The sequence below is a fragment of the Pseudorasbora parva genome, chromosome 15 (assembly GCF_024679245.1).
Source record: "Pseudorasbora parva isolate DD20220531a chromosome 15, ASM2467924v1, whole genome shotgun sequence".
Taxonomy (NCBI): Eukaryota; Metazoa; Chordata; class Actinopteri; order Cypriniformes; family Gobionidae; genus Pseudorasbora; species Pseudorasbora parva.
In genome coordinates, this window is record NC_090186.1 from 18,704,426 (window position 1) to 18,720,016 (window position 15,591).

Consider the following 15,591-nt stretch of genomic DNA (forward strand, 5'->3'; position numbering starts at 1 on the left):
TGCCCTTTACAAAATGTGAAACAATCTATGGATGTTGTCTGCAGCCAAACAACGCTTAATAAAGCCCATTTGATCGGAATGAACTAATTTATCCATTACCTTTTCCAATCTTAGCGCAAGAGCTTTAGCGTATAATTTAATACCTCCACATATCAATGATATGGGGCAATAACTGGAGCATTCCATGGGATCTTTTCCATCTTTTAACATGGAAAAGATCCCATGGATCGATATGATATATGATATAATATCAATATATATGGCATATATATGCTATAGCATAGTTTATAGAATCTAATATTAACACTCCTACTGTGTCCCACAAGGCCAGATAGAGCTCAGGGGGGATTCCATCTGAGCCTGGGGACTTCCCTTTTTGAAGAGATTTTACTGCTATCTTTAACACTTCCAATGATGGGAGTCCTCAAAAAAATCTATATCTGCCAATTGTAATTTCTGTAAAGTAATGCTATTAAGAAAGGCTTTGCATTTATGCAAATCTACAGGATTATCAGAAGTGTATAAACTCTTATAAAAATCATAAAATACCTGGCATTTATTGAGCATTTTGCCTCATTTTGTTTCAGTTTCCACGCTAACAAATGAGAGGGTCTGTCTCCCTGAAAATAATATTTTATTTTAGTTCTATGCACGATGAACTCAGCCTTGTGCAAAGACAAAGAACTATATTCCCCCATCAGAGCGGATATAGTATTACTTCTTTGCTCCGTGAATTGTACTTTTTGTTGTCCCTCCAATGACTGCACTTCTTCTTCAATCGCCAACATTCTCCTCATTCTAAGTGCTTTCAAATTTGAAGAAAACGCTATACAAGACCTTATAAAACACTTGCAAGTCTCCCATAATATTTGTGGATTTTTACAATGTGATCTGTTAATCTCCAAGAACTCCTTAATCTGTTTTTTAATTTGCACCATAAACTCTGAAATTGTCAACAGACTGTCATAAAATCGCCACCTATACAATTTGGGAATGAAGGTAGTAATATTGCAAAGTATTGGAGAGTGATCAGAGATAAGAATGGATAGCTTTGTTATATATGGAATACTGTTAATCAAAGATGGCGAAACACATATCTAATCGAACCTAGAATATGTGTGGTGACGAGCAGAGTAAAAAGAGAAATCTTTCAAATTGTCATTTCTAAAGCGCCATAAATTAACTAAGTTTAAATTGGATATAAATGTTTTAAATGCAAGCGATGAGATTAATGGAGAGGATTGTCCTCCACATGAGTGCACCACCAACTTGAATTGCCTGTTTTGAAAACGATGGACATCTACAGATTTAAAATGCGACTCTGGAATTAATGCTATGGATACAGATTTACGCTGTAAAAATTCCAAGAATCTTGTACGCTTGATGGGAGAATTTAGCCCGCGTACATTCCAACTAATAATATAGAGCCCCGCCATTCAGACCGAGAGAATAAAGTAAGTCATACAGAATGGGATTTTGAAAGTGTATCTCCATGCAACCAAACATTATGATATCTTTTACGATCTTGAGTGAACGAACAGTTGTGCTGACAGTTATAACTATGTACACCTACCGTCAGGTCATATAGCGACCCCAAGGCTTGAAGAGAAAAAAGAAAAGCAAAATCACGAGCCGTGACTCTTTTTAGAAGGCGATAACTTGGTTTCCTCATTTTCCCTGATTTCTTCACATGATGTCCCGTGCGTTATAAATAAAATTACTTAAACTCAAGTAACCAGACCAAATACACAATGTCCAAACCCACATATCTTTCAGGGGGACGTAACGTTACCATAACTTCCAGCCTAGGCAGTCATCTCCTGTACATCATCTTTCCAGAGATTGCGTTGATGTCCAGTCATTGAAGCTGTTGCTGAAGGCTTCTTACCCGGAATTTCCTTGGTGTCGAGGAATTTCTCTGCTTCTTCTGGTGTTTTGAAGATTAGAGGTTGGCCGTGATTGGTCAATTTGAGCTCAGCTGGGTAAACGAGCAATGGAGTGAAACCATCTTCTTTCGCACTTGGTTGAATTCCATCCACTTCTTTGCCGTCTCGTTACTGAAGTCGGGATAGAAGGATAGGATTTGTTCCTTGTGTTTCACAGGGTAAGCCTCTCTCGCGCCTTTCAGAATTGACTGCCGATCCGCGTAATCCAATACTTTGAAGATCAAAGTGCGAGAGCGCAAAGTTTCAGTTTCCCTCCTGTTGTAAAGACGATGTGCTCTCTCAATTTTAATCTCACGACCAGCCAGGGAGAGAATCCACAACGGGTAATAACCTTCTTGAGAAACCCAATCGGATCCGATCCCTCCTCAGATTCCGGTAAGCCCACTAGCCTCAGATTCGAACAGCGGTTCCTGTCTTCCATCTCCGTTAATCTAGCAGAGAGGGATGCAATCTGTCTATCATGGTCTCTAATATCTTGATTTTGAGCACGGACCGTGGCATGGATGGAATCAAATCGAGAGGATTTACCCAGTTCTTCAACATTACGGGTGAGACCGCTGAAAGATTTGTTCGCCTGCTTGACTTGACATTTCAGATCTGTTAGTTGCGGTATCACCAAATTATCTACAGCTCCTTTAACCGCTCTCTGAACTGCCTTATCGAAGTGCTGTTGTTGCTCTGTCAAGGCCTGTTTAACAGCTCTTAAAATGGCGTCATCGAGATCCTCGGTTGATAGGCCTAGGATTTCTTTCGGTCTTTTCTTAATTGGGGAATCTGTACATTCCCCTTTTGTTGCAGATTTGCTAGTTGACATTAGTAATCAGATGAGTTCAATTTTTAGTACGGATTTCTCCAATACAATGACTTTATGGGGATTTGAGGACAAGCATAAAAACGTACAAACCGCATCGCTTGTCGGGGTCACGTGACTGTCAGAGACACTGGCCCTCATTTATCAATCTTGCGTAGAAACTGGTGTATATGTTGGCGTAAGATTATGCTTACACTCCTCTCACCGCCTGATTTATGAAACTGTGCGCACCTCTGCAATCCAGGTGTACGCAATACTTGGCCTTGATAAATGCGGCGGCTGAAAACGATCGTCATTAGAATAACACGCCCCTATATATTCAAGTCTCCGCCTCTCCCACGCCCTCATTTTACGCCATGGACACACAGAAGACGGCAAAGAAGCGAAACTTCTGCGACGTGGAGATCGGGCGCACTCAATCATCTCACTAGTCCACTAGTCAGGGCACTGATTAAGACATAAGTCAATGGGCTGACTCCCTGATCAGTGCTCTGACTACTGAACTATTGAGATGATTGAGACGCGTCCATCGAGACCATCACCAGGGAAGTGAAAAAAAAAAAAAAAAATTGTTTTATTTGGGAGTTTAAAGAGTGGGAATAAAGGCACAGACAAAAACAAAATATGGACCCAAATTACGAGTACTCTTAATAATGTGGAGGTTGAGAAGCGCACTCCAGCAGTTTAAAGCTGTTTAGATGATAAATTACAATGCATTATTTTACAGCACGTTTTGAAAAAATTAGCAATTTCGTATCACGGCACATGTATTGGGGTGTACAATAGAGATGATGATGTGATGTGGAGTACTACCATTCATTCACAATAATATTTACATGACAATTTGTAAGATTATTATTATTATTATTATTATGATTATTATTCTTAATGACGCTTGTTTTTCAGAAGAAGAATGTCGTTTTTATTGATTTTATTATTATTTAAAAGAAGGTGGTCATTTTTATTATTTTGTCAGTCTGAATTATTTTAGTCCCAGTCCGTGCACAGCTGCCGGGCCAGGCGGGCCTGAAACGTCAGATAAAGCGCACAGGCTCGCGACTGGAGGAATACATATGCCTAAAAATCAAACGCTTTGGTAAAGTCACACAAATTAAACATTGACGTTCATGTTACACAAAAATAAACACTGAATGTTGTTGTTGTGGTTTTTAACAGTGGGTCATATAGCATATCTTGTCAGTGCGTTTTGTGGTGTTATGACTTGTTTTTCTGCGCATTTCCCCACTAACTCAAACGTGCGTACACCACCTCCTGAGCTGGCGTAGGATTTGAGCGTGCCGTACGCCAACGTCCATATTGATAAATCTCAAAGTCACCGTGGGTTTGGGTGTACGCAAGGTGTACGCTGGAAATTTGGTGTACGCACTTTTGATAAATGAGGGCCACTGCCACTCTGAGAGGCTCTTTTTATACACAGTCATGTTGCCGATTGACCTAATAAGTTGCAAACTGGCCCTCCAGCTGTTCCTTATATAACTTTTCCAGCCTCTTATTGCTACCTGTCCCAACTTTTTTGGAATGTGTAGCTCTCATGAAATAAAAAATGAGCCAATATTTGGCATGACATTTCAAAATGTCTCACTTTCAACATTTGATATGTTATCTATATTCTATTGTGAATAAAATGTAAGTTTATGAGATTTGTAAATTATTGCATTCCTTTTTTATTCACAATTTGTACAGTGTCCCAACTTTTTTGGAATCGGGTTTGTTCCTGTGCATCAAGAGTAACACATTACAGTAAACGTTACTTGTAACAAACATTCTGCAAATCAGCTTTTTAAAATAATGATTCATGTTGAGGCAATTTTTATAATAAAAAAATTGTATCAGTGATAATATAGTTTCATTTCTAGCCTTCTTTTATTGTGGTTTAGTTATTTAAGTACTTTGTCTTCAACCTAAACAAAAATGAGAATTGTTGCCTGGGAAACTAGCTGAAAAAAGTTTACTCGGTAAATGTATATATCATTTCAATTACAATTTTTTTTTTTTTTTTTTTTTTAGACTGGAAATCCAGCTTCATTCATTCATAGTTCCTTTGGAAGAACAAAGGTAAAAACAAAAAATGGTCACTACTAAGGATGTCTAATTGTAGATTGTATTTTATTTGTGGGCATCAGGGAACCGCTATCAATATGCGGTGTATTCACTTTTTACTTTCACTTTCCAGTTCACAATCACATGCACCCTAAAGAGAGTGGCACAGCTGACAACACATTTTACACGATAAAATATTTGTCAATGGATCTGTTGCACACCAAATTCTCTGATATCATCCTGTCAGTCATCTCTCCTTGCCATCTTCACGTGATACGTGAAATAATGATGTACTGACGTAACGTAACCAACATTTCAGATTTAGGCTTAGGACACATTCCTAGCTACTATAGTTAAGTACATATGGTCATGAAGAAGCACAAAACAATTCAAGCATTCAGAAACCACAAAGCCATCTCTGTAATTACACTACAAGGCAATATATGGGATGGATTCTAACCCAGTCATCAAGGTAACACAGGCTACCACTGAATGTGTATGTCTTGCACATTTAAGAGACCAGTAGTTCAAATATTTAGTCTCAAATGGCAACAACTGCCACTTTCCCAAGCAAATCTATATCTCCTTCTAGAAGCCCTCACACTCCACATATTTCAGCACCATGGACGGGGCAAAACAAAGGCACATAGAATGTCGAGAATGAAAATGTATAAAAAGAACAAGGGTTCCCAGTGAAAAGTTTAAAGAAGTTCAGAAAGCTCTGGGCAGCAACAAACAGGATATAAAATACAGCCAACCATTTGCTTCTTGATTGCAAACATGAGTAGGTTGCAGTGTGTTTAACATCTGCGCACCATCCTTCATTACGCTCAAACAGCTATCTTGATGAACTCAACTCAGATAATGATGATAATGGTGGGAACAGAGGATGGGTGTGACTTTCCTCTTATCCCACACTGATACAGGAAGCAGTTTGGACAATTTCTACCTCAAGAGATTGAAGAAAGTTCCACTCTATATTAAATAAATAACAAATGTGAGATTTAAAATAAAAAATGATGATGGTCACAGTCCAAGCCCAATTGGGACGTACATAAAATTAGATGGCTTATTTTGCATTGGGTTTGGTGTACTGGTGTTACTAACTAATACTATTTAACAGTTTTGTTTAAATAGTATATTTGCTTTTATGCACATAAAAAATATGAATCTTTACAATAAATTACTTTACAATGAACTTAAAGGCCTTCTGAAGTGGTTTTAATTCACAGAATCTACACTAAATGAAACATTGACTAATTAAAAGGGTTTAGTTTAATTTTCTACTTCTACTTTTATATTATAGCTAATTTAACTTTTGTTTAAGGTGAAATTAAGTTGTAAAATACAGACAATTATTATATTTACCTATATTAGTATAAAATATATTAATTAGGTTAAAAAGTTTCTCTGGTTTTACTATTTATAGGTATGTGTTTGGGTAAAATTAACATTTTTATTTCATTCTATAAGCCACTGACAACATTTTTCCCAAATTCAAAATAAAAATATTTTAATTTAGAGCATTTATTTGCCAAAAGCAACAACTGGTCAAAATAACAAAAAAGATCCAGTGTTGTCAGACCTCAAATAATGGATAGAAAATAAGTTCATATTCATTTTTAAACAACACAATACTAATGTTTTAACTTAGGAAGTGTTCAGAAATCAATATTTGGTGGAATAACCCTGATTTTGAGTCACAGCTTTGATGAATCTTGGCATGCTCTCCACCAGTCTTTCACATTGATGTTGGTTGACTCCTGGTGCAAAAATTCACGCAGCTCGGATTTGTTTAATGGCCTGTGACCATCCATGTTCCTCTTGAACACATACCAGAGGTTTTCAGTGGGGTTCCGGTCTGGAGATTCGGCTGGGCATGACAGGGTCTTGATCTGGTGGTCCTCCATCCACACCTTGATTGACCTGGCTGTGTGGCATGGAGCATTGTCCTGCTGGAAGAACCAGTCCTCAGAGTTGCGGATCATTTCCAGAGCAGAAGGAAGCAAGTTTTCTTCTAGGACAACCTTGTACGTGGTTTGATTCATGCGTCCTTCACAAAGACAAATCTGCCCGATTCCAGCCTTGCTGAAGCACCCCCAGATCATCTGCATCCTCCACCAAATTGTACAGTGGGTGCGAGACACTGTGGCTTGTAGGCCTCTCCAGGCCTCTAATCTAACAATTAGACAACCGGATGTTGGACAAAGCTAAAAATTGGTCTCCTTACTCCAGTCCTCTACAGTCCAATCCTTATGGTCTCTTGCAAACCTCAGCCTAGCTCTTCTTTGCTTCTTATTGAGAAAGGGCTTTTTTCTCGCCGTGCACTTCACCCCAGCTGCCTTTTGCCATTCTTTTTTGTAGGTCACTTGATGTCATCCTATGGTTGTTGAATGACATTCGAATTAGTTGGCTATTATTCCGGTCAGTAGAGAGTCATCTTCGTCTGTAGCTTTGTTGTCCCAATACATTATTAATAATTGTTACGTCCCTAGGGCCATAAGAGTATTTTGTTTTTTTTTCTTTCCTGTTTCTTTGAGGTTTTCCTTCTGTCTCTTGAGCTGTCACTTTAACAGGTGGTGATTGGCTCTCTGACCTGTCAGTCATTCCTGCGGACATGATTGGCTGTGCTGCCATGAGGGTGTGCTCTTCTCATCCCATCTGATGCTCAACACCTGTAGAGTACTCTTCATAAGGGACGTGCTGCTGCAAAGCGACAGACTGCTTTTTGTTCTGATTATGATTTGTTATATCTGTTTTGGTTCGCTTTTATTTTGAACTTTGCTTGTGTTGCCAATTTGCCTTTTGTCATCTCTACCCTTTAAAACTTCTTATGTGAGAGATTTGAAGTCCTTTTGAATAATGTTAAAGAGAAATTCAATCTGGATGGAGACAAGGGGCTATGTAAGAAGTCACGTGACATATATGGGCACACGCAGTTTAAGGTTGATTGTTTAGACACACCAGGTCAGTGGGATTGTGCCACACCCTGTATTTTTGTTTGGCAGCTAGAGTAGGGAAGTGTAAGGGGTCATAGACGCTGAAGACTTTTTCTTTTCTCACTTTAGGATTAGTTTGAAACCATTTAGCAAGGCTCTTTTGATTATATTATTTTTGTTTCTTTGGCACAATCTATTTTTTCCCTTGGTTCTCCCCAGATCCTATTTGTATGTATTTTTCTTTATCTTGGGTTTATTTATTTGTGGTTACTTATTGGGTTTAATATGAATTAAACTGTTGTTTAAGAAGTTATTTGTGTGGTCTCATTTCCTCATCACACACAGTGGGCATCGCAGGCATTATTCTGAACTGGGTTTAAAATGTTACCCTCCTCCAATCCCTAGATTGTTACCAGTCAAAGGAGGATCATAACAATTTATTGTCTTTTTTTTTTTCATATGTGTGCATATACTCACTGGTTCACCCAGGTACCACGAGGGATTGAATTTCTCATCAGCTCTCAAACTGAAAGAGGCATTACGAGTGACATCATACATCTTATTGTCCACAATTCCATGTGATTCTGGATAAAGACCCTGCAAATGAAAAGCGCTTTATGAAAACTCTTTCACTCAGAATAAACTTGTCTGGTCTGTAAGCAACCACTGGAACTAACAGCAATTTAGTAATTTGTTAGTCTTACCCTGAGTGACGTTTATAGAAAATGATTCAAATCAAACATATAAACTATCTACTACAGAAATCAACAACAACTGTCAATACATTTTGATGCATATGTGTAGTTCCTCATGATAAATTGTGGATTAATTTCTACCTGTCACTTACTGTCACTATGGTGTAATGATTTGGGAAGGTCTTGGTGGGATAAGCAGGTCGCATATATGGCGTGGAAGTTCCACATTTCTCTGAGGAAATAAAACATAGCATTACCTCAACCACTTAAAATGGTGTACTAGTTGATATAGACCAGTCAACAGAGGAGGTTGGGGCCCACAAGGGGGCCTCAGAAAACTTCCAAAATCGTTTCAAGATGACAAGAATATCATGTATTATTAAATTGTATTCAAGTCATCTCTTGAATATAATTTATTAAATTATATTCACAATGACTTGAATATATTTTAATAATAAATGACAATCATTTAAAATAAGGCAAACAAGGTGAAAAGTAGAAATTGTGAGTAAACAAATTATTTTATTATTATTACTATTTAATTATTTATTAAATATCATCACTTATTTTAATTTATGGATTCTCCAAGTTTTGGTAAATAAAAAAAGTGTTCCAGAGGTATTAGAGGAAACCTATCAGTCTACATGGGGAATTGAATATTTTTGTGAACAATGGGGTCCTTCAAAAGAGTCGAAAACCACTGGTTTAGATTAACCACAGCCACAGTATCACAATTGATCTCTCTTGACTTTGTGAAGACGTGTTTCTGTTGGTTTTAATAGTTACCAACAATTTAGTCAATTCAGTTATTTAAACTGGCATTTGACTCATTTTCAGACTGCCAAATGTGAAGATATTTTAATCAAAATTGGATTAATGAAAGGAGTAAACATTTTGTTACCACAATGTTCAGTAGATGCTTGTAACAGATATGAGACATACAGCCAGGGTCAAACTTTGAGTTAATGTAACATACTGAGTTTGCTGATAACAGGAAGCAGACTGCTGTATGCGTTCATGTATCCTGCCCTGAATCCATCCAAAGACACCAGCAGCAATGGCGATTTCGAAAACCTGATGAAAAAGACGATGCATTTTTTAAATACTCATCATGCCATGGAAAAAAGTAGCTTCCTCTTTTAGTTGAAGTGCCCCTGCATAAGTAAAAATAGCAATAGGAAACACGAGCAGTTTCACCCAGAGAAGAGCAGATGTTGGTGTATGTCTACAGGCAGAGCCCAAAACACCATGTCACACCCAAAACGCAAAATCCAACATTCTCTGAAGTCTACTTCAATTGCTAAAAGATCTCAGTAAAAAAACAAGCTTGCATGCTCTAACGGTTGCTATCACAAAATGTATTATTTGTATTTGTTATCCTCTATTTGTTTTGATGATTTACATAGTGATTTAGACAGACTTTAAGTGCCAAAATATTACCAAGAGCGTAATATCCCTAACAATTGTTTTTGTCTTACTCTCTTATATAATGGCAACACTATTAAGTTACATTAGCATTCCCTTCTGCTTCAACACATCTCCTAAAAAACCCATCAGCTCCCCATAACCATATCCTTCAAAACTGAAAAGAAGATTGTGCTGTTATAAAGACAAAATTATGCATACAACATTAACTCAATTTGTTGTGACTACTCAATTTCAAACTATAATAAAATAGGTTAATACAATTAAAGGATGTGGCACGAAATGCACAAGCCTACTGTAAAACAACACACAATTTTCCTGAATATTATTTATTATGGCTTCCCACTACACCTCATAATGTGTTTTTATGATGAGATGCAATCAGCGCAAGAACTGTGTTAAAGTCTTCTCAACAGAGCATATGGCTCATTAAGTTGTCTATTTGTGTTTTTGCCAGTGGAAGTCATTACAGGCACATCTGGATGTGTTTCAGAGTGAGTTTATAATAGCTAATGGAAAAGACAACACTGACCACACAGTCCATTTACACAGACATAAACACACACGCCTAAACATCTCGCTCTGCATCTAAATAGATGCATTTATATACAGTGCCAGTCCACATGTGATTTAAAGCTAATTTAAATTAGCAAAGGCTGAGTAAGTTTTGGGATGATGAAAATGTAAAACAAATAATTATGATATACAATAACATACATGTTCACAGGTGATCTAAAAACTAGGAATTTCCAAAAGCATTTTTCCTTTTTCCTCTTTGATGCTCACATAATTCGTCAAGGAAATAACAACAACATTAAATTATTCAATAAAAAAAAATGAAACGGGAATGGGGGTCCTCTGGTGGAGTGTGCCTTCACTCCTAGGGGGCATGGCAGGCCCTGTACCTGGTAAGCCAGGAAAATTGTGTCCACTATCCAGTGAGACAACCTCTGCTTGGAGAGAGTCTTTGCTTTCTGCTGCCCTCTGGACAGACAAAGAGCTGGTCTGAGGTTCTGAAATACAGTGTTCTGTCTACTTAAGTGCACGTACTGGACAGAACAGTGCCAAGGGTCTGACTCCTCCAGTGGCAGCACTTGCAGGTTCACCACCTGATCTCTAAAAGGAGTGGTGGGAACCTTGGAGATACATCCAGGCCGGGGTCTCAGGATCACGTGATATTTAGCCGGCCAGAATTCCAGACACGTTTCATTAACCGAAAATGCCTGCAAGTCCCCTACACTTTTGATGGAGGCCAAAACAATTAAGAGTGCTGCCTTCATAGAGAGGAACTTAAGCTCAACAGACTGCAGTGGCTCAAAGGGAGAACCACTGCGAAGGCCCAAGAGGGCATCTGTAGAGGACGCTGTGGTTTTATCCTCCTCACTCCTCTAAGGAACCTGATGACCAGGTCATGCTGTCCTACCTTTTTTGAATCCACAATGTCATGTTGCACAGAGATCGCAGCCACGTAAACCTTTAGGGTGGAAGGAGACAGCGTTTGTTCCAACCCTTCTTGGAGGAAGGATAGTACAGACCCGCTCAGGCATTTTCTGGGATCTTCTCAGCGAAAAGAACCCCAGGTGGATGTGACCAGACCAGACATATTGATGTGGGTCTGGCTTGTCAGGCTAAATGGATGTGGCAAAGTTACTATATTTGGTCTTGACTTAAATAGATCTGCTACTATGCTGCTGCTGTTGAATTATGCTGCTGCTTCTCTAGACACCCAAAGCGCTTTACATAGAAGGGGGAATCTCCTCAACCACCACCAATGTGCAGCACCCATCTGGATGATGCGACGGCAGCCATATTGCGCCAGAACACTCACCACACACCAGCTTATGGCGGAGAGCAGACAGAGTGATGAAGCCAATCAGGAGAGGGGGATTATTAGGAGGCCATGATGTACAGGGGCCATTGGTCAAATTTGGCCAGGATGCCGTGGTTACACCCCTACTCTTTATCGAAGGACATCCTGGGATTTTTAACGACCACAGAGAATTACGCCTTTCGTCTTTCTCATCCGAAAGACGGTGCTCTTTGACAGTATAGTGTCCCCATCACTATGTTGGGGTGTTAGGACCCACACAGACCACAGGGTGAGCACTCCCTGCTGGCCTCACTAACACCTCTACCAGTACAGAGACTTGTTACTACCAATACATTTACAGACATTGCTGTGAGCCTGTAAGACATGCTGCTGTTGCACAAATAACATACATTAAATAACCCTGTAACAGATCTATACAGGTGGAGCAGGGGAAGGTGGAGGGTTTCTGAAAGTGACAGAACTGCTAATAGCAAAACAATGGCAAGTATTTTGAGCAGCAAGCTCATTGTCTGCTGATGTCACTGCAACCAATCAGCTGCACTATGTAGATAATGACTTGATCACTAAAAAATGCTCACATTAAACTCAAGAAAAACTGTGTAATGAGCACAGGCTAATTACAAGCTAAATGCAAAAATATGCAACGTTTTTGGTTGAATTTTATGTTTACAAAAATTAGTTCATCAAGCCCTCATCTAGAGATCCCAAAGCTCCAAATAGAAATATCTACAATTATATTTTTTGTATGTTTTCTGAGATTTTTTCTCAACAACTAGCCCTTCCCCTAAGCAGTGGTATTGTAATGAGCAGCATTCAACTTTGTGAACATCCATAGCAAATTCCCTATAGCTACTCTCTGTTCTCTGTGAGTCCAAAACAATGAAATGTGATTTCCAAACTCATGCTGATGTACAGGGATTTTAAGGTATGGTTGGTAGTGGATCTTGTTTTGGATACTTCAGAAAACTTGACTTTAGCACCCAAAATGTACTTTGCTTTTTCTGTTGCTTTCAAACAGGTGTAGCTATGTTTGTGTCTACTTACAACAAATCCTTTATAATTTTGAAGATTAGGGAATAGAATAGAGAAAATGTAAAAATATCAATAACTCATTTATGAAAATTTGCTCATCGTGAATAATTTTGCCAGCACGTCACATTTTTTAAAATATTAAGTTAAGTATTTGCTTGTTCATGATTACAGCTCACCTGAATTTGTTCTATGTCATTAGACAAGACAAAAGACTCTCTGAAAACAGTTTCCCAGTGATTTTCTTTTAAAATCACTGTCTGTGAATTATTTGGCTAACCAACAGTGGGCAGCTGTTTTAGCTTTCGATCATGCGAATCCAGGGATATAATTTTCAAAGGAAGCAAATACTGTTTTATCCCAAAAGTTGGTAAAAACATATTGTCAAAGGGACATGGTGGTCAACACACAATGTGTCGAAAGAAAACATTCAAAGCCTTATTAAATGAAACGATAATGTTAATTTCTATGTTTTGACTTAAGGATAATAACTTGATACAGAGCCACATATCTCATTTATAAACAAAGTCTGTTACCCAGCAGGACATTGAGCAGTCCTGATGTCCTCACAGTCCTCTTCAAGCCAAGTTTTTTCACCTGTGAAAAAAAGAAGGAAGAGAAAGCAAGTATCAGTAACTCGAAACTCTGGCCAGGTGTATTTGTTCTTTCAGTGTTCAATTGTCTAAAGTGTACTTTGACTTAAAAGTGAGAAGGTGAATTGAAAGGGCAATGAGGAATAATTCAAAAAGGTTTTGTTTAAGGGTCGAATACTTGTTTCCCTTGTTAAGATGATAACACAGCACACTGACTCTGAATGTTGTTGCCAAATCAAACAAGAAAGAAGCCAAAGTTAAAAAAAAAAAAAAAAAATACTGGAACTTCATCACAGCCTTCTAAAGATACAAAAAAATGACATTGTCCATGCACTTATTTTCAAGTGATAGTAATTAGCTGTCAGGGGCTAATGCACCCACAAGAACAAACATGGCTGTGATTGTGTACATAAGCGTTAGTGTAAGTGAGACAACTAGTGGAATTATGAGCGGACACAGCCAACATCTAAAAAGGTTAACACATACATCATACTGTATGTGAGCAATTTGTGTTTTCCAACTGTTCAAAGTTCAGTTTCAGTGTTTTAAATTCAGTTACAGTGAAATCTTAAAACAAAAGAAGGCAATGCTAGTTGTCACAAGGATTATTTCTCAAAAGGTTTTGAGTAAAAACTCCTGTTATTCAAAAAACTCTAACAGTGTTTTTTTTTTTTTTTTTTTTTTTGTATTATTATTTTCATAGTTTAGAATAATTTGTAGAAATACAGTTCTCCAAAGTAACATTACAGCATATTTTCCATGTCAGGTCAATGGGTGCGTTTATAGCATGCTCTTAAGCCGATCATGCCCAGAAAGCCGACAATGAAAATGGTCATGTAAACGCGGTAACCCGTTTTCTTTCATTGGAGTAAGGTCATAAACGGCGTAAGCATAAACCGGTTCGGACAGGTCGTTTTTTTCCCTCTTACCCCGATTTCGCACTGCATGTAAACGCATGAACCTGCTTTCTGTCGGCTTTTTGAAGTGCGCATGTGTGATAGGTGACAAAAACACAAACTTCGAGCAGATTTAAACGCATCCAGACAGAGCAAGCTAGCGTTTTGCATGAAATAAGGACATATATCAAAAACGCAAACTTTTTTAAGACCCAGAAATTTGTTAATATGTGTTTTCATCTCATGCAGCAGAAGTAGAAGAGGTTCAGTCAAAACGCTGCATCTGGAACTGCATGAGGGATAATATGAACTGTAAATCTCCCGCTGACATGGTGCACGCTTTATTTAACATCACAACTGACGTAACATTTGAAAAACTCAGAGTCAGATATGGACATTATTATTTTTGAGGTCAGTACAAGGAAAAAAACTTGGTTTATTAATAGAGTCATGTAAATGCGGTTTACTTGCGTTGTCAGTTTAATTGTTTGCATGTAAACGGGGAAAACTGTTTATTTAAATAAGCTTATATTGTGTGTAACCAGCTTACTGGTGTGCATGTAAACATGCTCAATGTGTGTGTTCATGTTTTTCTATCCCAGTGCCTTCAACCTGAATTCACCAACACCAACTCGTGTCACCGTGGGGACCAAAATTGAGGTCCCCATGATGAACAAGCTTATAAATGACACATCATTTGTTTTTTTGAAAATGTAAAAATGCAGAAAGTTTTGTTATATAGAAATAAATGTTACACTTTATTTCGATAGTCCGCTTTAGACATTCTACTATATATAAGTAACTTTGCGACTACATGTCAGCTAACTGTCATTAGAGTATTAGTAGACTGTCAGTAGACTGGTAGGTTATGGTTAGGTGTTAGGATTCGGGTTAGTAGAAAAAGTTGAATTGTAGTTGCCAAGTTGCTTATAGTCAGTAGAATGTCTGTTGGGGGACCGACAAAATAAAGTTTTAGTAAATATTAATCAGACAGTCTACAAATACTCAGTTACTAATGACAGTTAGTTGACATGTAGTTGCAAAGTTACTTAATAGTTAGTAGAATGTCTAAAGTGGACTATCAAAATAAAGTGTTACCTAACACTATTTGAAAACTTTTCTGTACATCACACCCGTAAATTGACCTAAAATAATCAGCTGAACATTTGTCAAAATATTTAAAAGAAAAACAACTGGCAATGAAACCACCATGTAGGGAAGCCGCACTGCTCTCTATCCTGCTGAGCGGAGATAGGCCCGAATAACTTCAGGGAAACCCTCCAGATCCATCACAACTTAACAGACGCTATGAGCCGTTCAACAAAACAGATACACGTCTGTTCAAATCTATGAAATAAACCTAAC

At 38.1% G+C, this 15,591-nt stretch overlaps 1 protein-coding gene across 3 annotated transcripts in view; it reads right to left on the reverse strand.

Moving 5' to 3' along the window:
* enpp1 (ectonucleotide pyrophosphatase/phosphodiesterase 1) overlaps positions 1 to 15,591 on the reverse strand; it is an 82,237-nt gene that overhangs the window by 42,351 nt on the left and 24,295 nt on the right. For all 3 annotated transcript variants that reach the window (XM_067417287.1, XM_067417288.1, XM_067417289.1), the window contains 4 exons: positions 13,274 to 13,334; positions 9,429 to 9,526; positions 8,605 to 8,684; positions 8,235 to 8,354 (listed from right to left, as the gene is read on the reverse strand). In XM_067417287.1, the coding sequence (XP_067273388.1) occupies positions 8,235 to 8,354; positions 8,605 to 8,684; positions 9,429 to 9,526; positions 13,274 to 13,334 (359 nt within the window). The remainder of the gene's footprint in view (positions 1 to 8,234; positions 8,355 to 8,604; positions 8,685 to 9,428; positions 9,527 to 13,273; positions 13,335 to 15,591) is intronic.